Raw genomic sequence first — 25,091 nt, forward strand, 5'->3', positions numbered from 1 at the left:
AAGCAGTCCAAGAGTCAAGTATGAATATACGTCTGTTGTGAGAAAGTATAATAGCTGCCACTGTTGATCATTCCTTGTGATAATAATAATCCCTTGGGTGGTCATGCTGATCCAATGGCTTTGGAATTTTCTGAGCCAGTTCTGACTTCACTCTGATTTTTTCTTATCTTCATGTTTGTTCGAGATTAGTGTATTAAAGCAAGGAAGCCAGACACAGACAGGCAGTTAGCATTTTATGTAGGTCAGTACAGATTTCCTTAAAATACAGATACAACAATAAAATATTACAGGGAGGCTACAAAGTCTTTCACCTGGTTAATGAGATGCTGACTAACTACAGGATTCTCTTCAAAATCCTCATCAACCTGTAAAATCAGAACTGGAATGTTACTGAAATGTGCAGGATGAAGGTCTGTGTTCTTATTTATCAGCCAGCCTTCATGCTGGTCATGTAACTTTTCAAGATACTGTTGGGTAACCCTCTTTTCTTCTTTCCTTGCTCTTTTCTGAAGCCTCTCAAAACATTTCACTGGGGTTGCACGGAGATATAAAATCCCATCCAGAGTAGCCCTCTCCCCAAACTCCTGCAGTAAAAAAGTGTGCCATTCTTGATACATGTTCCATTCCATGTCACTCAAATGGCCGAGGTCAAAGAGAGTTTTAGCAAACACAAACCTATCACTATATACAGACCTTTCAAAAATTCGCACAGGTTCTTGCTGCTTCAGCAACTGCTCTGAAAACAACTCAATCTGAGTTTTAAACCGAGTCATACAAGAAAGTGTCTGAAAGGTATAAGACCATCGAGCTGGATTGTCGTACATTAGTTGCAGCAGATTATCCATCCCGTGACTGGATGAAGAATGGACATGCTGCCATTTGTGTAGAGGTTCTCCCATAAAACTCCATTCTTGACACGTGCTGGCTAATAATCTCAAGAAGCTGGACTTTCCAACAGCAATATTCCCTTCCACAGAGAATTTCTTGATTTTCACCTCTTTCCTGGAGCTATAAGAGGCACACTGTGACCTGGGCTGCGGCTTTACAGATTTCTTAGACATGGCACTTCCATGTTCATTTCCTTGCTTATGAATAAAAGTACAAAACAGTTTGACATCTAGATTCTGTGAATTACAAAAATGTGTTTTTGCTGAATCCAAGAATACTCTGATTTTGTTGGTAAACATCTGTTGACACAGAAAAGGATGTTTAGGACATATGCAGGCAAAATGAATAACTGCATTCAACTTGCTATACTGATGAAAAAATAGCACCTAGCAATGTCGAGAAATATGAAAATTTAAAACCCAACTCCAGCAAGAACTTATTTTGTTTTTGATTGGAGCATGGAAGGGTTAGAACCACTGTCAAGTTTTTACTGTGGTCTCTGTCCCTACTGAGGAGATTTCCATTAATTCCTGTCTGAACAGAAAGTGGTGAAAAATGTCTCCATGTCGAATGATGGCCGAGACAAAAGTGAAAACATGCTTTTTCCAACTCTACCCAGAATTAAAAACAAAAAAAAAGGTGTGTTTTTCCTATTAACCATGCATGTAAAAGGTGGGCGAGTTCCTTTCTCTGACCACCAATGAATGGGGAGAGGGCTTCTTCACAATAGCCACCAATGTGAGCAGAAGAGGAAACATTATTCCCAGTCACCATTAATCCATAAATATAAGCAGGGATTTCTACCAATGACCACCAATGTAAATAGGAGGGGGAAATTCCCACAGAGCCCAATGAAAAAGAAAGTGAGGGGGCTTTCATACAATACCTATGAGTGTAAAGGCCACAGTGTACTACAACTACCACTGTTTGCCTTTCATTTCTGACCAATAATATGTTATATTTCACTGTTATTACTGATAATAATTTTGTCACATAGTGCAAGGGGAAGTTATGAAATAATCCTGTTGGGGAGTGTTTCTTTGTACTGTTCGGGAGAGTTCCCTTCACTTACAGTTCTGGAGTAGCAGCAGGAAGCAAGTGGAAATCCCCTCTTCAGTTGTCACATAAACAGAGGTCCCCATTGGAAGATTTCTCCTCACTCCTTGCTCCGGTGACAACCATATCAAGTTTGGACTTCCCATCACTTTCTATGTCAGTGGTCACAAGGACAATTAGAGAAGGGTGAATCTATCCAGCAAGGGACGCAGGTATCAATAAAAAGCTGACAGGGATTCTAATTCTTCCACACTCTATACAAAACTGAAGAAAAAAATATTTCAGTTTACTTTAGGATTCATTCAGCTCTTATAGAATACAAACTATGTGCACTAGAGCAAAAAAACTGATCAGTGCTGTAGCAGTTGGCTGCATGCGCTTATCGAATGATGGTTTTCCATCAGGATCGTTAAAACAGAGTCCAGTCTACCGATTCTCTTCTGTTGAACTGAGAGAGCTACACTTATACACACAGGGATGTGGACAGATTTTTTTAAAAACTACTTGTCCAAGGACTAAATCGGGGTGCCAAATCTATTTGTCCATGATAACAATCTACTTGCCCAGATAGAAAAAAAATTTAACCAAAAACTGTATTTAAATCAGAACTGCTTTTTTTTTTTTTTTTGCTTTTTTTTGAAGCCTGGAAAGCATTGCACAGCCATCAGCAGATTGCTGGTTCAATGCAGGACTCCTTCAGACTATCAGTGTAATCTGTCTGCCTGTAGATCGTACAGGCAGACAGTTAAACAATGATAGGAAGAATCAATGAACTACTAGAGCGCTCAACAGTGCTGTGCTGGTTCACTGAGAACTACAAGCTGACATCCGCAAATGAACTCAGAATGAATGGCGTAGCTGTGTGGGTAGAGCCCCGCATGGCCAAGCTCTTTTCAAAAAGCAACAGCTGGTACAGGGAAATTCTCCCCATACTGCTGTCACACAGAGGCCTCAGATCTCCGAGCCACTGCAGGAGCAGGAACATGTTACATGTTCCACCCTAAAAATGAGTGGAACATGTAACATGTTCTCGAAGGCGAACTTATCCTTTAACCCTTTCACTGCCAGAGCTGTTTTTCTGTTTTTTGCCCACGTTCAAAACATCACTTTAGGCCTGAAGATCACATAAAACCCACAAGACATATATTTTCAGAAAGCAGACACCCTAGAGAATAAAATAGTGGTAGTTCCAATTTTTTATGCAACACAAGATTACCAAAAGTCTAGGAAATGCTAAATTTCAGTAAAAAAAAAAAACACACTAAAGTTAATTTTAGAGCAAAACGCTTTAAAAGCCCCCTACAGGTCATCAGTTTAGCGATACAAAGGAGGTCTGGAGCTAGAAATATTACTCTCATTCTGGCGTGTGCAGTGATATGCAACATGTGTAGGCACCCCGATGCGTGCGTTTGTACGTGCGTATATGTGGCGGTGGGAGAGGAGGCCTCAACATTTTTTTTTTGGGGGGGGAGAATGTGCTGGGGTGTAATTTTTTTTTTTAATACAATATTAAAAAAAATATTTTTACTGCACTTTTTTTTTAATTAATAAGGGACAAAAAGTAATCTATGTGATGATTTTTTGGTGACAAGTTCTTTTTAATGACCCATCCAGGGTCTAAAAGAACCTGCATGTCTCCCCTGTGCTCCAGATCACACTACATTACATTCTTTCCTGGGACACTGTTAACCACTTGACAACCGGGCTATAGGCGAATGACGGCTACAGTGCGGTTGTCCAGTTCTGGGTGGAGGTCATATGACATCCGCCAGAATGCGCCCCCAGGGGGGCGCATCCAGCGATCTCCGTGATCGCTGTGTCTTACGTACAAAGCTGATCATGTGATGCGGTAAAAGGCCAATCACAGCGGCCTTTTAGCACGTGATCAGCCGTGTCCAATAACACAGCAGATCACCAGTAAATGCAGTTGCCAGTTATTGGCTGTACTTTCCTCAAGCTGTCACAGCGTGAGGAAAGTACTGCTTATAACCGGCAATTTTCAGAGTACGGATCGGCACCAATCATCAGGGCACTGGTGATCAGTGCTCTGATGATTAGTGCCCAGCAGTGCCACCCACAAGTACCTACTAGTGCCTATCACTGCCACCCACCTGTGCCCATCAGTGCCTAGTAGTGCCACCCAGCAGTGCCACCAGTCAGTGGCGTCAGTCATTGCCACCCATCAGTGCTGCCCATCAGTGCCCCCTATCAGTGCTGTCTATCCGTGCCACCTATCAGTATTGCCTCATCAACGCACATCAGTGGAGAAAAATTACCTGTTTGCAAAATTTTATAATAGAAACAAAGAAAAACTTTTTTTTTTCAAATTTTTTGCTCTATTTTGTTTATAGCGCAAAAAATAAAAAACGCAGTGGTGATTAAATATCACCAAAAGAAAGCTCTATTTGTGTGAAAAAAAAATTTCACACAGATACAGGATTGCATGGCCGCGCAATTGTCGTTCAAAGTGCAACAGCGCTGAAAGCTGAAAATTGGCCTGGGCACGAAGGGGGTATAAGTGCCCGATAGGCAAATGGTTAAAGGGACCCAGAAGTGACATCATACATGTCGCTTCTGGGTCAAGAACAATGGGAGAAGAGTGGATGTGTGTTTGCTCTCCTGCTTCCTCTCTAGCCAGCAGCATCCACTATGCCGGTCCTGGGCCCGCAGATTGGCAAGCAGAACCTGGGATACAATGGGGGGGGGGGGGGCAGGCAGGCACTGTGTGGAAACAATTGGGTGGCAGCGCAGCCACCCGAATGCTTCCACCTGACAAGCCCTAACATAAAAATACCTGCCCGGTGCCCAGAGCTACATATGCCTGGAACTACATGTCGGGCGATACAAATTCAGCATCCCTGACCCAGCTTAAATGATAAGTTCACCTTTTAGACAAAAATAATAAATGCACCTTTTTTGCAGGTAAAATAAATGTGCGTTTATTATTTTTGTCAACAGGAGCCTGGAAAACATTGCACCGATGATCAATAGATCGCTGATGCCATGCAAGTCTCCTGCAGACCTGTCGGAATATCTGCTTGCTGTACGGGATGTACAAGCAAGCAGATATTCTAACAGGAAGCTTCAACAGCACCATGGTAGTTCACTGAAAACTACAAGCCCACAGCCGCTAAGACTGCTGGGACTTGACATTCATTCACGAAAGTCCGTCAATGAATGATGTGGGCGTGTGGGCAGAGCTCCGCACGGCCACGCTGTTTTCAAATCTGACAGATAGTACGGGGAGACTCCTCCTCGTACTATCTGTCGGGGGGGGGGGGGCAGCAGGAGGCGGCTGCAGCTATGGGAACATGTTACATGTTCCAAAAGGTGACCTTATCCTTTAAGTAATATAAGAACCTACATTCAGTTTGTATCCAATCAGCCAGGGTCATGCACTACATAGTTGATGGTAGCTCTAAAGCTCACCACACACGTTGCAACCTTATTGTACGATCTTTAGCTCTACCAACAAGTATGTAGTTGAAGAGTCTGCCTGATTGGACACAAATTGCATAGCTAGATCATCATATTACATAGTTTTGGCATATCTAAAGTTGATTGTAATATGGTCTGATTGTAATGTATATGGTGAGCCTAAAGAAAACTATACAATCAGATTGTATAGTGCGTGGCCAGCTTTAGACAATGCGTCCAAAAGCGATCTCTGCAGGTAATCGCTGGCTGTGCAGAGAGCCGTGAACAGGTACGGCCACCTGCGACCTGGTAATTATAGTGAACGAGGCTGGAGGCCGCGCTTACCCACTGAGAGCCGCATGGAGAACTGCCGCTACAATTCACACCAGCCCTAACTGCCAGTGTGAATGTAGCCCTAATCTTCCTAAAGTGGACAGGCAGCAACCTGACAGTGGATCTAACTCCCCAGCACTCTATTCAAATCTACCAAAAAAAAGCCTTTAGTTTAACTGTACCCAATGTCTGTAAGTCAATGTATTAATGTGCTTGGTTTGAAATGCATTCCTTTATTAAATACTTCATCTATCTCCTCACTGGCTCCTCTGTTCTCCACTATGAACACAGTACCTTCCACAAGTATCCACAACCTCCTCTTCTGTCGTGTCAGCTCACATCCGATCAAAGCCATCATCCAGCAGCTCTCCTCCGTACACCCACAATATGCACACAAGCTGCATGTATCCACACACAATCTCTTCCTGCTTCCGGCTACATTGCAGTCACATGATCTCTCCTCAACCAATCCTTGCGCACTGTGCTGTGAGAGACACAGCCATTCTCGTGAACCAACTTTATTGTATACTACAATTCGCTTACAAACGTCCAGAGACTACCAGATGCTTATTATACTACATCTCCAGGGTCCATGTGCTGTCAGCTGACTTTTTACTGACTCTTATAAAAAGAAAAGCTCTCCCTCAGGGGGTTGTTGCACTCAGCTTTATAGTCTAATACAGTCTAGTCCAAGATGATATAAAGCCCCCCCCCAGGCTCTTTCACCTCAGTATTGCTAGAAATCCTTTAACCACTTCAATGCCGAACACTTTCACCCCCTTCCTGCCCAGGCCAATTTTCAGCTTTCAGCGCTGTCAAACTTTGAATGACAATTGAGGGGTCATGCAACAATGTACCCATATGAAATTTTTATCATTTTCTTCACACAAATAGAGCTTTCTTTTGGTGGTATTTAATCACCACTGATTTTTTTATTTTTTGCAAAATAAAACAAAAAACCCTGAAACATTTGAAACAAAAAACGCAGTTTTCTTTGATTCTGTTTTGCAAATTAATTTCTTCATAAATTTAGAACAAAATGTATCCTGCTACATTTCTTTGGTGAAAATAATAATAATTGAATGTGTATTTTTTTTTCAAATGTTTCTATGACTTTTTTTATTTTTTATTAAATTTTTTATTTTTTTTACTATTTTATTTTTCAGCACACTGTGACCAAAGCAATAAAATGTTACCATAGTAACATTGAACTACTCTGGGCAAGTGATCAGTTTTTTTTTTGTTTTAACACTTTATGATTGCTAATACCAATGTATTTCATTGATATTTGCAATCATTGTTACTGAATGAAACTGATTCATTCAATCTTTTGTTGTGATTAGCTGTGATTGGGCAAAGCTGATCACATGATACAAATGGGCTGTGATTGGCCCTGTCTGTATCATGTGACTGCCTTGGCCAGTTACAGCTAACAATATCATTGTATACAATGAATGGCATGACAGGAAGCCATCCATTGTATACAATTGACATGTGATCTGCTGTGATTGGTCACAGTGGTCATGTGACACTGGCAACGGGGTGGTGTAGTGATATGCCATCGGCTGTGTCCGGTGCAGCGCGGCTCGTTTTGACAGGGCGTCATATGACGCCCAGTCACAACGGTGGGTGTCCCGCCCAACCGTCAATCTGCTTTAGGGCGGGCGGGAACTTGTTACAGTGGAGATGAAATAGAGATGTGGGCTTGCATTAGTTTAAAAAAAAAACCTGTATACACTGATGCACTGCATATGGTTTCATTTCTTTACCCACTTGCCCTCCTGAGTATTTACCCCCCTTCCTGACCAGGCCTTTTTTTGCTATTCGCCCCTGCACTATTTCAACTAGTAATTGCGCAGTCATGCAATGCTTTACCCAAATCAAAATTGACATCCTTTTTTTTACACAAATGGAGCTTTCTTTCGGTGGTATTTGATCACCTGTGCGCTTTTTATTTTTTGTACTATAAACAAAAAAAGACCAAAAATTTGCTTTGTGTGAAAGTTATAGCATCTACAAACTATGGTATAGATACTGCAATTTACGCCATTTTTTGCTATACAGCGCTGCACTAGTTTAACTGACAATTGCACGTTCATGCAATACTGTATATAAATGAAAATTATGTCCTTTTTTTTCACACAAATAGAGCTTTTCTGTTTTTTGCGATATAAACAAAAAAAAATGAAAATTTTGAAAAAAACTATATTTTTTCATTTCTGTCATAAAAAATATCCAAAAAACTCACATTTCGTCATAAATTTAGGCCAAAATGTATTCTGCTACATCAGGGTTTGAAATTTCCACTCACCTGCTCGCCAATGGTGAGTGGAAATTATGGTGGGGCGAGTGTGTCCCCCAGGGCCGTCTTGCTGAGCAGGCTCCGAGCTCAGGCCGGATCTGTCATTGGCACTGGGAGCCGTCAGACTGCTCAAAAGTTAAACACAGTCTAAGCAAAGCAAGGAGTGTGTGCTGTGCTCTCTGCCTCCCCCTAGAGTGCAGTACCCGGCTCTGTGAGTGAAGAACGAAGTACTGCAACTTTTATGGGGGGGGCGTGTGTGTGTGTACGCGTGTGTACATGTGTGTGTGTCTGTGTATGCATGTACAATTGTACATGTGTCTGTGTGTATGTACATGTGTGTATCTGTACATGTGTCTACGTGTATGTACATGTATGTGTGTGTGTACATGTGTCTGTGTGTGTGTGTACATGTGTCTATGTGTTTGGGCATGTACATGTGTGTTTGTGTGTATGTACGTACATGTGTCTGTGTGTACGTGTCTGTGTATGTATGTACATGTGTCTGTGCATGTGTATTTCTGTGTATGTACATGTATCTGTGTGTATGCGTGTCCCCCCAAATGACCCCAAGGCAAGGTGAGTATTTTGCAGATCTAATTTTTTTCTCACAAGGTTTTGAAAAAGAAAAAAAGAAAAGAATAAATGTTTTTGTTTTCTTTCTTCATTTTCCAAAAACTTGTGGCAACAAACGAGATCTGAAAAATACTCACCATGCTTCTTGTGCATTGATGAGGCTGCACTGATAGGCAGCACTGATGAGGCAGCACTGATAGGCAGCACTGATGAGGCTGCTCTGATGAGGTGGCACTGGTGGGCATTGATGAGGAGGCACCAATAAAGCACTGATATGCAGCAATGATGGGCACTGATAGGCGATGCTGATGGGCACTGAAAGGTGGCACTGACTGATAGCACTGACAGATGGCACTGACTGGTGGTACTGCTGGGCACAGACTGGAGGCACTGCTGGGCGACACTGCTGGGTGACACTGCTGGGTAGCATTGCTAGGCACTGCTAGATGGCACTGATAATCAGGGCACTGATAGTCATAGCCTTGATTATCAGTGCAGATCTCCCCTGTCACATTTGCCAGTTATCGGCAGTACTTTCCTGACACTGTGACAGTGTCAGGAAAGTGCTGCCGATAACCGACAACTGTATTTATATTATGATCTGCTGTGTCATTGGACACAGCTGATCATGTGGCAAAAGGCCGCTGTGATTGGCCTTTTACCTAATCACATGATCAGCTGTGTCTGTAGGACACAGCGATCACTGACAGCACCGGTGCTCGCCTCTGGGAGCGCGCAGGGGGCGCGTTCTGGGAAGACATCCATGGATGCCCTCCCAAAACTGGACAACTGCGCTGTAGCCATCTTTTGGCTATAGCGTGGTTGGGAAGCGGGTAAAGTCTGGTTTACGCAGCTAAATGCTACAAAATGTAGCTCTGTAAATGGGTCCATGGCTTACAATACTGAACCATATCGTACATACTACCGATCTGAACAAGCATATTGTACGCTCTTGCACATGAGCTACTACATGTTTGTTAGCTAAATAGTATGTTTTTCTATACATTAGATCAGGGGTCTCCAAACTTTGTAAACAAAGGGCCAGTTTACTGTCCTTCAGACTTTGGGGGGCCGGACTGTGGCCAGTGGGAGTAAGCAATGCCCCCTCTTTGATAGTTGGGGGAGGAATAGTGTCCAATATTTGGTGCCAAAGGAATGAGGAATAGTGCCTCATATCAGTGGGAGGAAAGTGCTCCAAGGGCCAGCTAAAGGCAAGCAAAGGGCCTCATCAGGCCCATGGGCTGCAGTTTGGAGACCACTGTATTAGACCAAAAAGAGGAAAAGGGGCAAAAAAGACAGAAGGACTTTATTTCAGAAGAGGCACATTCCCTCTAAATAAGTGATGGCTGGCATTTTTTATAACATTGGCAGCACTGCTTGTTGTCTGTCAATATTGTTTTAACCTTTTTGTGACCAGACCTTTTTGTAAAGGATAAGTTCATTTTGTAAATGCTGCACAAACTTTGGGCGCTTTATAAATCCTGTATAATAATAATAATAATAATAAGTTTACCTTTTTACAAGTAAAAAAAATGTGCATTTATTATTTATTTTATTAGGAGGCTGTAAAGCAGTGCACCCGTGATCTGCTGATCACGGGTGCAATGTGAGGCTCTTGCAGACTGTCAATGTAAGCTGTCTGCTAATACCTCGTACAGGCAGGCAGTTACACACTGACAGGAAGCATCAATGAACTACCTAGAGAGCATTCAACAATGTCCTGGTAGTTCATTGAGGACTACAAGCTGACAGCCGCAAAGGCTGTTGGTATTTGTAGTTCTCACATTCAACTCTGAATGAATGAGGCCACCGGGTTAACGGAGCCCCGCACAGCCATGTCTTTTTAAATTTGTGACAGCAAGTGGGGGGAAAAGATCCCCCGCTCGCCATCACAACGGGGACTCGTAGGGGTGTGGGGGTTGCTGCATCTGTAACATTACATCCTGAATATGGGTGTAACATGTAACATGTTACAAGCATGTCACAGGAGTAAGGCCATCCGCTACCAGCCAATGATGAGGCCTGAAGACTGGCACTCAGAAGAAAATACCAACTCTGGCATAGGACCATTGGACAGGTATGTTTTAAGCCTTTAGTTCCGCTTTAACAGTTTCCCAAAACAGTTCTATTCAAGGCATGTCAAATGATAACTATTACAGTTATTAGTGTGCTAATATTAGGCTACCGATATATTACGCAATGTTCTTGTACAATTTTCCTTTTTACCAAAACCATATAATTTGAGGCAGTGGTGTATTTTGGTTTTGTGCTGCCCTAAGCAAGACTAAAATGGGGCACCCCTCCTATCTAAATTTGCCCCACCCCTTCTTGTTTAAGATCCACCCCTTCATCTGTAAACTCCACTCTTCCTCTTTAGGCTCCACTTCTTCCTATTAGAGTGCCACCTCTTATTTTATTCCATTATCGGTGTCATTAGGAGGAATGGTGCCCCATCACTGGTGTCAGTGGGAGGAATACTGCCCCATCATTGGTGTCAGTGGAAGGCACAGTGCCCCATTATTGGTGTCAGTGGGAGGAACAGTGCTCCATCATTGGTGGCAGTAGAAGGAATAGTCCCCCATCATTGGTGTCAATGGAAGGAATAGTGCCCCATCAGTGGTGTCAGTGGGAGGAATAGTGCCCCATCATTGGTGTCAGTGACACCAATGATGGGGCACTATTCCTCCCACACTGACACTAATGATGGGGCACTATTACTCCCACTGACACCAATGATGCTTACATTGCTGACCCCTGCTCCAGCCCGGGCTCCCTCCCTCTCCCATCCACAGCCAGCATACCTGGCTGCAGCAGCACCATCTGCTCTGCCCAGATCCCGGCCACACTTACCTTACCGATCTGTCTTCCTTCTCCAGCCACTCTCCTTCCTCTTCACCGGCTCCGGCTGGTCCCTCACTTCAATCAGCTTCTTCGATCTTCGCACTGCCACTCGGCTCCTTCTGCTTTCCCTGAGCTACATATCTGGCAGCCAATCACAGGCGAGGAGGCGGAGCTTGGAGAAGGAGGGACATGGTGCCATAGGCTGCCCAGTGATCCAGGGGGTGTGGCCAGATGAGAGGGGCAGCGTGTCATCCCACCCACATCGTGATCCAAGATCCACGGAGATGAAGACACCAGACCGACAACCTCTCCTCCAACCTACCCTCCTCCAGCAGCGCCTCGTGGACCAGATCAAAGTGGGACACGGAGTCGCGGACACAGGTAAGACACAGCAGCCCCTAGCTTAAGTGTCCCTTCCGTGGGAAAGGGGAGGGGGCAGCGCTGCCCCCCTGAAAAGTGCAACCCTAGGCAAACGCCTTGTTTGCCTCGTGGCAAATATGCCCCTGATTTGAGGTAATATCTAAACACTTTCAATTTGTATGCAATCTAGTAGGCCCTTGCACTAGTTCAGGGGTGGCCAACCTGCGGCTCTCCAGCTGCTGCAGGACTACAAGTTCCATCATGCCTCTGCAAGTCAGTAACTTCCCATCTTTGCAATGCCTCATGGGAAATTATTTCCACAACAGCTGGAGAGCCACAGGTTAGCCACCCCTGCACTAGTTGAAAGTAAATTTAAAGAAAATTGAACAAGAAAATTGTATAATCTATGGCCAGCTTAACCGCTTGCCCTCCAGAGGATTTACCCCCCTGTCCTGACATCATCTGATTTCAGCAAGATCTCTGTAATCAGATGTTTTCCCAATTTACAAATGGCGCTGTTTATATCCTGCGAAACTGAAGTGATGAAATGCTTGTAGCTTCCGATTTCTTAGACTATAGAGATGATTGGCGTCATTCCGGTTTCCAATCAGCTCTATGGTCAGCTGGCAGAACCACTGGCTGCATTCTCAGGTCCCCCCGATGGCACTGGACTGCCTGAGAAGGCCGTGGAAGGCAAATGGGGAGCATCTTCTCCCGATGCTTGAAAAAGCAATCCTGCTGCTAACTGGACACTAGAATTGCTTTTAAATGAAAGCTGATCGCCAGCTGAAAAAAGAAATATCAGGATGATGCCTGCACTCAAAGTCCAATGATGTACCAGTATGTCACTGGTCCTTGGTGGGTGTATATGCTATATTCTTTTTTTTATGCAGCCTGTGGGCTGAATGAAGAAAAGAGAATAAAGCTGTGCCAGAAAAAGTGTGTGGCATGCCTACCGTTAGAATATACCACTCTGCATCCACCCACTTCAAATGGTGGGCACACATGAAATGTTCTTTTTTTGTCGTTCAGCCCGTGGGCTTAATGAAAAAAAAAGAACCAAACAGATTCCTCTATTCGCATCAATCGATGTGGATGAAGAAATCTGCCAAAAAAAATGTCTAAAAATATATGCCAAAGCATAGGGGCCATCCACCCACTGGCCACCTGAGGCCCCCCTGCTTGAGCACATATGCTCTTTTTTAACTTCATATGAAAAATCTAATCCAACAGCGCTGCATACACTTCCTTATGTATATTATGAGAGCAAGACCCTGTTGCTGTCAGAATAAACAGATCGGTGCTGCAGCTGAATGACATTCCTGCAAAGAAAACAGCAATGGTGAACAATAAAACAGTAACAAAAAAACAGTAACAGTATAACAGTAACTCAACAACAAAAACTACAACTATTTTTGGTTTTTAAAATATTTTATTTTATATTTACTATTTATTTTTTAATGGGGTTTTTTAACTTTTTTTTTAACTTTAACTTTAACCAGATTGTAGGGTCTCTGAAAATGCTATAGCCAGTTCTCTGACTACCTAACATCTTTTGAGACCCTGTGCAAATATGTGACCTGAACTGTGGCGTGCTGTACCCTATACTAATACTCCACTAGCGTTCTGTCTCTCCAATCTAAGCATTGATAGTGTGATCTCTGTAACTTACAGTTGTGATGAGATAGCGATAACTTCAACCTCAGTTGGATACCACAGTCAGTGACTCAATGGATAAGACATCTTGTAGATCTTGTGAAGTTTATTCCATAAACTGAAAGAATCTTGCAACAATGAACATTCGATAGGTCAAAAGATCATAATGTGATCTACTTCATGACATGAGGCTAGAGCTGCAATGCATTTCTGGGAAAGGGGGAGGGCTATCTATACAGCATTAACTAAACCAAAGGAAAGGGAGGGGCAGAGACAAGATATAGAAAACACTTAAAGGCATATGACAGTCATGTGAAACATGACAACTAGTATGTGGTAAGGACGGAAGCAGTCCTTGAAGCAGAGACCAGGAGGGACAAAAAAGCGGGTGTCATGCCTTATTCCATGTCTGCTATAGACATAGCACCTTCTGGATACAAAGAGCCGTGATGATCTCTTCCTGGAATTTTAGGAAGGATCCACTATGTCCAGTTGCTTTGTAAAGCACAAAAGCATTATATAGAGCCAATTGAAATAAATAAATACAATTTTGTACCAGTGTCTGGCTTTTTGGAAAACTAAGTATGGCTTCATCATCTTGACGTCGAAGTCCACCCTTCCCATGTTAAGGGTATAGTTGTGGACACAGAGGGGCTTCTCAACAACACCAGCTGCCGTGGCAATTTGGATGGTCATGTCTGCGTGAATGGAAGACTAAACTTAAAACTGTTCCCACCCTCTTCTAAATCCTATATTAATTACTTTGTAGAAGGAAAATGCTTATACTTTACCTATTCTGAGGTCTGGTCACGTGACCAGTTCCCAGCAGCAGCTGCAGTGTAGAGGAGGGACAGCCGACAATGGATGCCTCCTAGTAGGTCTATGGATGACGTCACCACCCAGGTATTGCAGCCATTATCACTGCTCTCTCCTCTTCCCGGCCGCTGTGGAGATCATGTGATCATGTGGAGATCATGTGGCTGGAGGCCGTGACCCAGTAGTGGGGCTGGTGGTTAAAAATCATTGCTCTAAAGGGATGCAGACTCTGCAGCTTTTCCTAATATGACATTGACTTTGGTGAGATGGTTATAATGAAGGCTGTCCCTCCCATTGACAAATCACTGTAAAGCTTGCCATACACATAACAGTCTTACTGTACAAACTTAATGCAATCTCTTTTAGATTTAAAAAAAACATGTATCATGAGGACCTACCTAAACTATCCAATTCATTTTCATCCAGGCAGGCACTTGTACTACATAGTTGTACTCTCAGATTGTAGTGTGTGGTGTGCTTAACCACTTCAGTACTAGCCTGTTCATTCTCCATCATTACTAGGCCATTTTTCAGTTCTCAGTGTTGTGATAGTTTGAATGACAATTGCTGTCATGCAACACTGTCCCAAAATAGATTTACAGTATATAATTTTTGAGATGGATCTATCTTTCTTTTGGTGGTATTTAAAAACCACTGTATTTAAAATTTTTAATATATAAAGGAAAGAAGACGAAACATTTTGGAAAAAAATATTGTTCTAACTTCCTATCACATTTCTGATACCCTAAAAATCCAGGGAAGCCCCAAGTCCAATCTTTAACAAACTCGTGCAGACTCCACCTCCGCAACATCGCCAAAATCGTTCCTAACTCCAGAAATCACTAAACAACTCATCCACTCCCTCATCATATCACGACTCGACTACTGCAACTCCCTCCTCACTGGCCTGCCTCGCCGCTGCCTATCCCCGCTTCAGTCGATCCTGAATACGGCTGCCAGACTCATTCACCTTTCCAACCGCTCCGTCTCCGCCACCCCCCTCTGCCAATCCCTCCACTGGCTTCCGATTGCGCAACGGATCAAATTCAAAATCCTAACACTGACGTACAAAGCCGTCCACCATACTACCCCGAACTACATCACCGACCTAATATCCAAGTACCGCCCAGCACGCACACTCCGCTCCTCACAAGACCTCCTTCTCTCTAGTTCCCTGGTCTCCTCCTCCCATGCCCGCCTCCAGGACTTCTCCAGGGTGTCACCCATCCTCTGGAACTCCCTGCCCCAACCCATCAGATTATCACCTACTCTCCTCTCCTTTAGGCGCACCCTGAAAACCCATCTCTTCAGGGAAGCCTACCCCACCCCCTGCTAACTTGCCGACCTCCTCCACTCTTCCTACCACTCCATCCCCCACAGCTATCTCCTCCTGTGCCACCATCCCCTCCCTCCTAGATTGTAAGCTCGAAAGAGCAGGGCCCTCAATCCCCTCATGTTTTGCATTGTATTGGTATTGTTCTGTCACATGTTCTGTCCCCCTTTGTAATGTACAGCACTGAGTGAACTATTGGCGCTTTATAAATACTGTATAATAATAATAATAAATCCCCCAAAATGGTTTAGTTTAGGAATCAGTGTGTCTGGGTCAGGACTATGTAATGAACAGAACAGCTTGCAGTTTTCAGTGGTCAGGCGATCACTTGTGAGTAAAGTAAACACAGATGCAACACCTCCTGCACTCAGGGACCCAGACTAGTAGAGGGCCGATGTACCAATACTATGTAAGAGTATGGGAATTCATCCAGGACCGACCAAGGCTGTGTAGCTCTAACCCGAAGCTGGGGAAGCTTGATACAAACTGTAGTGAAGAAAAATGAGCTCTGATGAAGAAGGGACCCCCCTTCGAAATGTGTCAGCGTCACTCTGAGAATCTCCCTTTCTGATGGGATTCACACATGTCTCCTTATCATATGGTTCGGTTTTGGGTTTTACATACCTGTTTTATTACTACTTTTGTGAGTATATCTCCTAAATCAATAAATCTACTAATTGTGTACTGAGGTAACACGCAAGGTCGTTGCACGATCAGCTGTGAGTGCCACACAACTGTTGATGGTCAGCAGTGTTTTTTCCCTATAAAATTGCTGCTCAGTGTACCCCCTTACTGCTTGTATTTAGTATGTTCCACCTTTTGTTGGTGGTCAATGGGATCAGTGTTACTTACAGAAGCCATCAGTGGAGAAGTGATCGGAAGCAGAAGGGGTGGGCTATATTGATATTTTTGTTTACATTTGTGATCGGAGTGCTTAGCATTGTTACCCTGCAACATAAAGTGCTATTAGTAGTAGAATCTTAAAGTAAGAAATTTTGCAATATATTCACAAAAATTATTTGCTTACAGGATTAGGTTACCTGTACCAAAAACTGCCTATGCAGATAAGGGGCAACTGTAGATAAAAACAAACTGCGCAGTTTTGACCAAAGTTGAATAATGCCCTTGCTATAGGTGTAAGCCATTTACATACCTTCTGAAGACTGACTGTAATATAACCAGGACATTGTTAGGCAGAGGCGTCCCTAGGGTTGGTGTCACCCGGTGCGGTAACACTTGGTGACACCCCCTCCGACGATCCCCGCAGAATGGATTGGATCTGCGGATTGAGGATTATGGATCGGACTCCGATCCATTATGCTCACTTCGCAGATCCGATCCATTCTGCGGGGATCATCGGCTTTCTTTACAACTTACATTTTCTTGGAGCGGGTCCGGTGTACCTCCCTGCTCCCTGCACCTGCCTCAGGACTCCACTGTTGTTAGGATATTGCTAAGTGAGGTCTTGTCATTACTGCTCACCTCCTCCATCACAGGAGTGAGCTCTCAAATTCTGAGCTTAGAGCTACTACATCATGGTAGAGAAATCTCACTGTGATGGTGAAAGTGAGCAGTAATGACCAGACCTCACTTAGCAACGTCCTGAGAGTCTTCCAGTCAGGCATCAGGAGGTATGTAAATGGCCTACACCTATAGCAAGGGCATTATTAAAATGTAATTAGACCTGAACAGTTTGTTTTTATCTACAAACAACCCTTATCTGCATAGGAATTTTTTTTTTTGCAAAAGTGAACTAACCCTTTAGGAAAATTGTTTCCAGTGAGACATGATGACAACCATGCAAAAAAATAGCAGCTGAAAGTGGAAATGTGATTTTTAAATAATATTCAATTATGATCCAGCTTCTGTAGAATATATATATATATATATATATATATATATATATATATATATATATATATATATATACAGGCATATCTCGGTTTAAGAATTTAATTCGTTCTGCAGGACTTTTGGTATAGCCAAAAATTTGTAAACCGAAACTTGCTGTTTCTCATAGGAATGCATTGAAAACCAATTAATCCGTTCCTGAGGTAAAAAAAAAGTAAACGCTACTAAAATACCGCATGAGATATTTTATTAAGTCATGCAGTATTTTAGTAGTGACAACCATGTGTTAATGTTTCAGCTTTAAACGGGGTTCCCCACTGACAGCTGAATGTAAAAGAATTTCCGTCAATTAAAAAAATAAATAAATAAACGGCGTGGGGTCCCCTCTACCATCCACTACAAGCCCTTCGGGTCTGGTATGGATTTTGAGGGAACTCCCACGCCAAAATTTAAAAAAAAATGGCGTGGGGTCCCCCCAAAATCCATACCAGGCCCTTATCTGAGCATGCAGCCTGGCAGGCCAGGAAAGGGGGGGAGACGAGCAAGCACCCCCCCCCCGAACCATACCAGGCCACATGTTCTTAACCTGGGGGGGGTGCTTTGGGGCAGGGGGGCTCCCCCCCAAAGCACCTTGTACCCATGTTGATGGGGACAAGGGCCTCTTCCCCACAACCCTGGCCGGAGGTTGTGGGGGTCTGCGGGCAGGGTTGTGGGGAAGAGGCCCTTGTCCCCATCAACATGGGGTGCTTATCAGAATCTGGAAGACCACTTTAACAAGGGGGCCCCCAGATCCCAGCTCCCCCCCATGTGAATGAGTGTGGGGTACATTGTCCCGATACTCATTAACTAAAAACAAAAAGTGTAGTGTGAAAAAAGACAGGATATTCTCTTTGACAAGTCCTTTATTAAAAGAAAAAACTAACAATGTCCCCCAAAGTAGATTCAATGTCAATCATGATGCCGCCGCTGACCCGATAAAAAGAATTAAAAAAAAAAGGCTCCACTTCTGCCGATGGCTCCTGCTGTCTGTCTGCTCCGGTGATTTGACAGTTCTTAAATAGGTAAGGGGTGGGGCCACCCGAAGACATAACCTGAGTGACCTCGCCCCATGTGACATCATTGATGTCACATGGGGTGGGGTCCAATGCATGTTCCCGGGTGGCCCCACCCCTTACCTTTTTAAGAAATGTCAAATCACCAGAGCAGACAGACGGTGGGAGCCAGCGGCAGAAGCGGAGCCTTTTTTTTTAAATTCTTTTTTTCAGGTCCGGGGCAGCGGGCATCCTGATTGATGTTGAATCTACTGCGGGGGACATTCTTTTAGTTTTTTCTTTTAATAAAGGACTTGTCAAAGAGAGTGTCCTATCTTTTTTCACACTACACTTTTTGTTTTTTGTGAATGAGCATCAGGACCATGTACCCCATACTCATTCACATGGGGGGGCTGGGATCTGGGGGCTTCCAGATTCTGATAAGCCCCCTGCACGCAGACCCCCACAATCACCAGCCAGGTTTGTGGGCAAGAGGTCCTTGTCCCCATCAACATGGGGACAAGGTGCTTTGGGGGGAGCCCCCCGTGCCCCAAAGCACCCCTCCATGTTGAGGGCATGTGGCCTGGTATGGTTCAGGAGGGGGGGCGCTCGCTTGTCCCCCCCTTTCCTGACCTGCCGGTCTGGATAAGGGTCTGGTAAGTATTTTGGGGGGGACCCTCAAGCCAACTTTTTTTTTATTTTGGGAGTTCCCCTCAAAATCCAAAACAAGGGCTTGGTATGGATGGGAAGGGGACCCCATGCCGTTTTTTTTATTATGGTGCTTGTTTTTAAATGTAATTATCGCTTTTTTTTTTTCTTCACTATAGCTCAGAGATTCAGCTGTCACTTTCCCCCCAGCTAAAAGAGAAAGTTTCTTTTTAGTTTATTTTCCCAAGTTAAAAGAAACAATGTTTCATTTTAAAGCTTCCTTTAACTCTGGGGAAATTGACAGCTCTGTGAGCTATAGTGAAGAAAAAAAAAAAGCCAGCAATTGCATTTAAAAGTCGGCACCCACATACACGTCGTATTGTGAAAAAAATGCGTTGCATTTGTAAACCGAGGTACACCTGTATATACATATATATATATATATACACACACACTGTATATTAAATCAGCCTAGCTTGCAACAGATGCCTGGCTTTCTATACTTGACCATCGGCATCATTCACTTGTAGGGCCTAGTTGTGTGTTGGCCTTGAAAGGCAGAAGAATGTGTAAAGTAGTCTTTTTGCTGATTAGACTTCTGTATGCTTCTAGGCCATCCTCGTAAAAAAAAAAAATACAAATCAAGTGGCTCAGATTCACCATGAGGTCTGGAAATGCAACTTTGTAAACAGCTGAGTGTCCCCATCTTGTTTGGGCCATTCATAAGTTTCTTTTATCTGCAGAAGGGGTAAACAAAAACACAAAACTTTATTAGTACTTGATAGACATCAGCAGACAGAGAAATAGAAAAATGCTTTAAATCTCATGTGTGACCACAATAAATAGTGAAAGAAAGCAATGTTGGAACACCATACATAAAACACCTGCAGAATAAAAAAAAAACCTAGGTGTCACAAAGATTTGTATGCATCTTACTTTGTGGCTATTAGAGCACTAAATCTGTCCATGTATTTATGTGACAACTATGAAGTTACTATTAGAACAATGAATAGCGTCTTGCAATTCTGATAGTTGGAAGTGCTTTGCAGTCTTTAATTTGCCACACATTAATGAATGAGAAGCAGACTGATACAACCTCTCGCCTCACTTTTTTTTCTTCCTCTTTCTTTTAGACCTCTTGGTTTTTTGGCCCTTTCGTTCCTCAGTGCCTGATGAGAAAAGAGAGGGATGGGTTTTGAAACTCTCCCACTTCATCCATGAATAATTGAGCAGCAGGGCAATGTAGGAGGAGAGAGAGGAGCATGTCAAGAGACAATGTATAGAGACACAGGGAAAGAGTTAGGGGTGGGCCCAACTAGTGAAAAAACTCAAGACTGAAGTACAAGGGGGAGGAAGGAGCAATATGATCAATATGGTTTCATTGTTTGGTCTTGCTTACCTCCACAGGAGACCATCTGCTCCCTGTCAATGGATCACCTGCTTGTCTCGTTCGTTGTTATGACAACCAGTGGGCGGAGGGATTAAGAAGTGTGTGCGTCTGCTTATTTGAGGCTGCTTTAGGGGTAGCTCAGTTAGGAAGACTGCAAAGATGCCTAAGAAAAAAAAGATCTACTTTTTGATAGAAGTTTTTAACTTTTACACTGAGGCGGAACTTGAAATATTATTTCAAGTTTCAGTATTGCTAAAATTGTGCTTTTGTAACATCTAAAAGAACAATATAATGAGATAATAACTGGCTTGTTCATTAAATCTATGAAAGTGTGCTGTAACCCATAGCTACCAATCAATAAAAGATGAATTTATTTATGAATTATTTATTGTGGGTGATTCTCTTATGAAGTAAGCCTGTATATGTGAGTTTTGAAATATGTTATAGTAATGACTGCTGAGTTTTTTTGTATTTTCTTTTGATTTATGTTCTACAAATAAATTCCATACAACTTTGCAGCTGGCCATTTTCATGGAGGCTAACTATCTAATGTAATGCCAATTTCTTAAACAAAACACATGACTCAGGTAGGGCGGTGTGATCAGGGCTGCTGTTAGAAACCACAGGGCCCCTTACAGCCAACCTGACAGGCCCCCCCCAAACCACAGGGCCCCATACAATCAACCTAACAGGGCCCCCTTCCATGATTTTACAAACATACCTATTTTTACTGTTTTGTGATTTATTATTCATTGTACATTTATTATTTATTACAGGTACTTATATAGTGCTGTCAATCTATGTAGTGCTTTACACATATATATTGTACATTCACATCAGTCCCTAATCCTCAAGGGGTGTACAATCTAAGGTCCCTAACTTACATTCATACACAAATTAGGGCCAATTTAGACAGGATCCAATTAACCTACCAGCAAGTCTTTGGAGTGTGGGAGGAAACCAGAGTACCCAGAGGAAACCCACGCAGGGACAGGGAGAACATGCAAACTCCAAGCACGTGGTGCCATGGCTGGGATTCAAACTAACGACCCTAGTACTGCCAGGTGGAAGTGCTAACCATTTAGCCACTGTGCTGCCCACATTTTGATAATCACGGGCAGGGCTACTGTTAGAAACCATGGGGCACCTTACAGCCAACCTGACGGGCCCCCCAAACCACAGGGCCCCATATAGCCAACCTTACAGGGCCCCCCATCCCCACAAACAAAACCACACTTTACTATGCTTCAGTTATGAATGAACACAGCGAGTGATCGGTACCGATTGTGTTCATTCAGGAATGGAAGGGGCTGGTAAAATACAGTAACCGATCCACTGTATATTTCTCTCTGCAGCAACTGAAAGCCAGCCAGGAGCAGAACCAAGCTTTCAGCTGCTGCAGAGAGAGCCGTACAGAGGATTGGTTTCAGTAATTTCCCAATTCACCCTTCCTGCCCACATCCTATTCACCCAGCTGCCTGGGCCCCCCTTCAGGCCTGGATAGAGAGAAAACAGGTGGCGCACACACCTAGTGCATTATCCAAGGTTTATTGTAGGAATGAGATAATAAAAACATACTCACAGATGAAGCATGTATCTAAAAAGCATAGAAAAATGACAATGGCCACAACGGCAGGCAAGGTGTTCTCACTGTCAGTGCGGTCAAATGGCTGACGCGTTTCGGGGACGAATCCCTTTCCTCAGAGCTGATGACCAACCTGTATGGAGGTCAAGTAGTAAATAACCAGGGCTAAATGCCTTGGGAGCAAAGCTCCACCTCCTCTACTTGTTATAAGATGAGGGGTTGGAGGGGGTTATTTAAAGTGCAATCTTTTGTAGTTTTTATAAACGCATATATATACACATGCATATACACATATACAAAGATATATACATGCACTAAGAAACAAAGCAAATAAAAAATTAATAAAAATACATGAATATAGCACCTGCAAATGTAAATAAATAGAAAACATTTTTTTTAAATAAAATATATAAAAAAAATATATAAAAATATATATGAAAATAATCATAGTAGTAACACTGGCAATGATGATAAAAATAATAATAATATTAGTAAACATCATAAAAATAAAAGTAATAAGACTAGTGGATAGTGGATGATTATCAGTTCAAAGTAATGAGTGTGGCTGTAGACCATATATATCTCTTCAAACGTGAAGCACTGAGCAAACTGTCAGCACTGTGTGAGTGCTGTGTAGTGATATTGGACTGTTGTTGGAGAAAAAAAAAATGGGACCATTAGAAAACATGAAATAAAGAGTGTGTGTATGGGTAAATGAATGACCTTTAGGAGGCAATGGTTAAGTGAATGGATGAGACATATGAATATGGTGTAGATACCTCTGATGCTGATGTATGATGTATGGACAGAAAGAGCCTCACTGTTGATGCCTGAGTGAGATGGTGTGGGAGTGTGCTGGGCTCCATACAGGAGGACTGGTGGTACCCCCTTATCCACGGCCCTGGGTGTGATACTGAACATCAAAACAAACACATTAAAAATTGTAAATATTACAATAGGATACCAGTCATTTTTGTTGGAGTATTATGGCCACAGCTTTTATTAAATAGCATTATTATTATTATTATTATACAGGATTTATATAGCGTCAACAGTTTGCTCAGCGCTTTACAATATAAAGGGAGACAATACAGCAACAATACCATTCAATACAAGAGGGTTAGGAGGGCCCTGATCCTTGGAGCTTACAATCTAATAACAATAACACATATTAGACACCAATTCTTCAAAAAACATACAAAAATTCAAACCAGTAATACAACCATTAAAGCCAGGTCCTTGACAGTGCCATCTGATGTCATGTTGTGTTGGAAACATGTACCAGCCACCAGCCATTCACAACCAGCTTGGTGGGTACACCTGTAATTTTACACTATTGTTCACCTGGAATAAACCTTAGTAAGTACTTCCTTCATGAATATCACAATCTTACATATTTCTGACTATTACGGTTAAACCAGCCGTCGAAGCATTACCTACGATTTTACTTTTTACACGATCAAGGACCCACCAATGCTGTGACAAAACTACGACATTCCTCACCAGACCCCCATTCTCTTCCCGTACCACAAGTCCCCAAAGTTATGCACAACTAATCATATTCATGTTCACACATTTAACAAGAGGGTGGATGGGTGGGTCAAACTGCTTGCTATGCTATCTGTTTCTCCTTAAGATCTCCTTAAAGTGGAACTTCAGGTAACAAATTAAAAATGGTCTTACACTTACAGTCAGGATTGTTAATGCAGAAGAGACATTTTTGTCTCCTCTGCATTAAAGCTACCTACTTGCCTATCCACCCCTGTACAGTGAGCCGCACAGGCACAGCTCACTGTACAAATTCGGCAATGCCAAATTTGACACAACTCCCGCGCATGCGTGGGAGTGACGTCATCCCCGCTCGGCCAATGAGAGTGGCTGGTGTTCGGAACCCAGAATCGGCTGCACGAAGATGTCAGCAGCCAGACGGGAAGTACTGGGACTGTTAACAAAAAAGTTAACAACCCCCCCCCCCAAAAAAAAGAAGAAAAACAACAACAAAAAATAACCCCACCCCAAAAAAAACCAAAAAAACCCACAAACGCAAAAAAAATCGGGCAGACTTCACGGGCCACTCGGCCTTTTTCTGCCGTCACTTTTCTATTCATTGCTGGAGCACATAGATGGTGCCATCTGCTAAGGGAGCAGATAATGAAGTAAGTAAATATGCTTTTCCCATCATCCAGACCTAAACAAGCATTACAAACTTTGCAGTGCAGGAACAGCCCCCCTGCAAGGGAGGATTTTTACTCTTCCTGGAGTTGGGCTTTAGACTTTCCAGGATTTGACATGTATAAGCAGGCTATCGTGCATGGCTCTTTTAGGCATATTTTAAGGTAGAACTAAATCCATTGAAGTAACTGTTTTCCAAACAGTTACATTCTCACCGTGTATTCAATAACTTACTAGTGTGCTTATGTTAGCTGTCATGCAAACTGTCAGGCCATCAAATGGTTGGTGCTATTGCTGATCACGTGTGCAGCACAACTCCAGGTTAAACATAGGCTAAGGTGGCATCTTCCTTGGCTGTAAAGGATAGGAGGGTTTAGTTCCTCTTTAACAAGTGCATTATAGGTATTGGTAGCTGTGAATTGTTAAATCCTCCATCCCTCTATTAGAAGTGCATTTATTACTGCTTTTCTATGGTTTTATATACAACCTTCAAACTAAAGCCAAAAAGTAAAAAATTGCAAACAGGCAGACGAGACATGCAATGTCTCTTCTGCAATAAAATACATTTACCTGCCTAGTCGTGCCTAGTCGTGATCCTCCCCAGAATGTAAATGGAGTCGCTCATGGACAGCTCAGTTGATATTGCGAAACACTCGGTGTGTGCCAGGATGACAGCAGGAGTGCACATGCACAGGAGTGACATCATCCTGCACAGCCAATCAAGATCAAAGACAAGCACCCAGAAGGAGCCGGGAACAAGATGTTGGCAAGGGACATTGTGGGCGATGGACCATTGGAGCAATGGCAAATATCTGTGTCTTTAGTTCCAGCAAAGTAGA

General features: G+C 43.0%; 1 protein-coding gene across 2 annotated transcripts; it reads right to left on the reverse strand.

Annotated features, from left to right (window-relative positions):
- Window positions 1-220: 220 nt before the first annotated feature.
- On the reverse strand, window positions 221-6,140 carry LOC149471236 (deoxyguanosine kinase, mitochondrial-like). Of its 2 annotated transcripts, XM_089651823.1 has the most exons (3): window positions 5,989-6,140; window positions 1,961-2,198; window positions 221-1,187 (listed from the first exon to the last, which is right to left on the reverse strand). In XM_089651823.1, the coding sequence occupies exon 3, from the start codon at window positions 1,185-1,187 to the stop codon at window positions 285-287; it is 903 nt and encodes a 300-aa protein (XP_089507949.1). In that variant the 5' UTR covers window positions 1,961-2,198; window positions 5,989-6,140; the 3' UTR covers window positions 221-284. The 2 variants fall into 2 exon arrangements, with proteins under 2 accessions (XP_089507949.1, XP_089507948.1); XM_089651822.1 differs by lacking the exon at window positions 1,961-2,198.
- Window positions 6,141-25,091: the final 18,951 nt, after the last annotated feature.

Source organism: Staurois parvus, unplaced genomic scaffold, assembly GCF_062004578.1.
Source record: "Staurois parvus isolate SC_StPar_1 unplaced genomic scaffold, SC_StPar_1.0 ptg000025l, whole genome shotgun sequence".
NCBI classification, from domain to species: domain Eukaryota; kingdom Metazoa; phylum Chordata; class Amphibia; order Anura; family Ranidae; genus Staurois; species Staurois parvus.

Coding starts and splice junctions, on each gene's coding strand:
- LOC149471236 (XM_089651822.1), bottom strand. CDS start 1,187: ATGTTTACCAACAAAATCAGAGTATTCTTGGATTCAGCAAAAACACAT.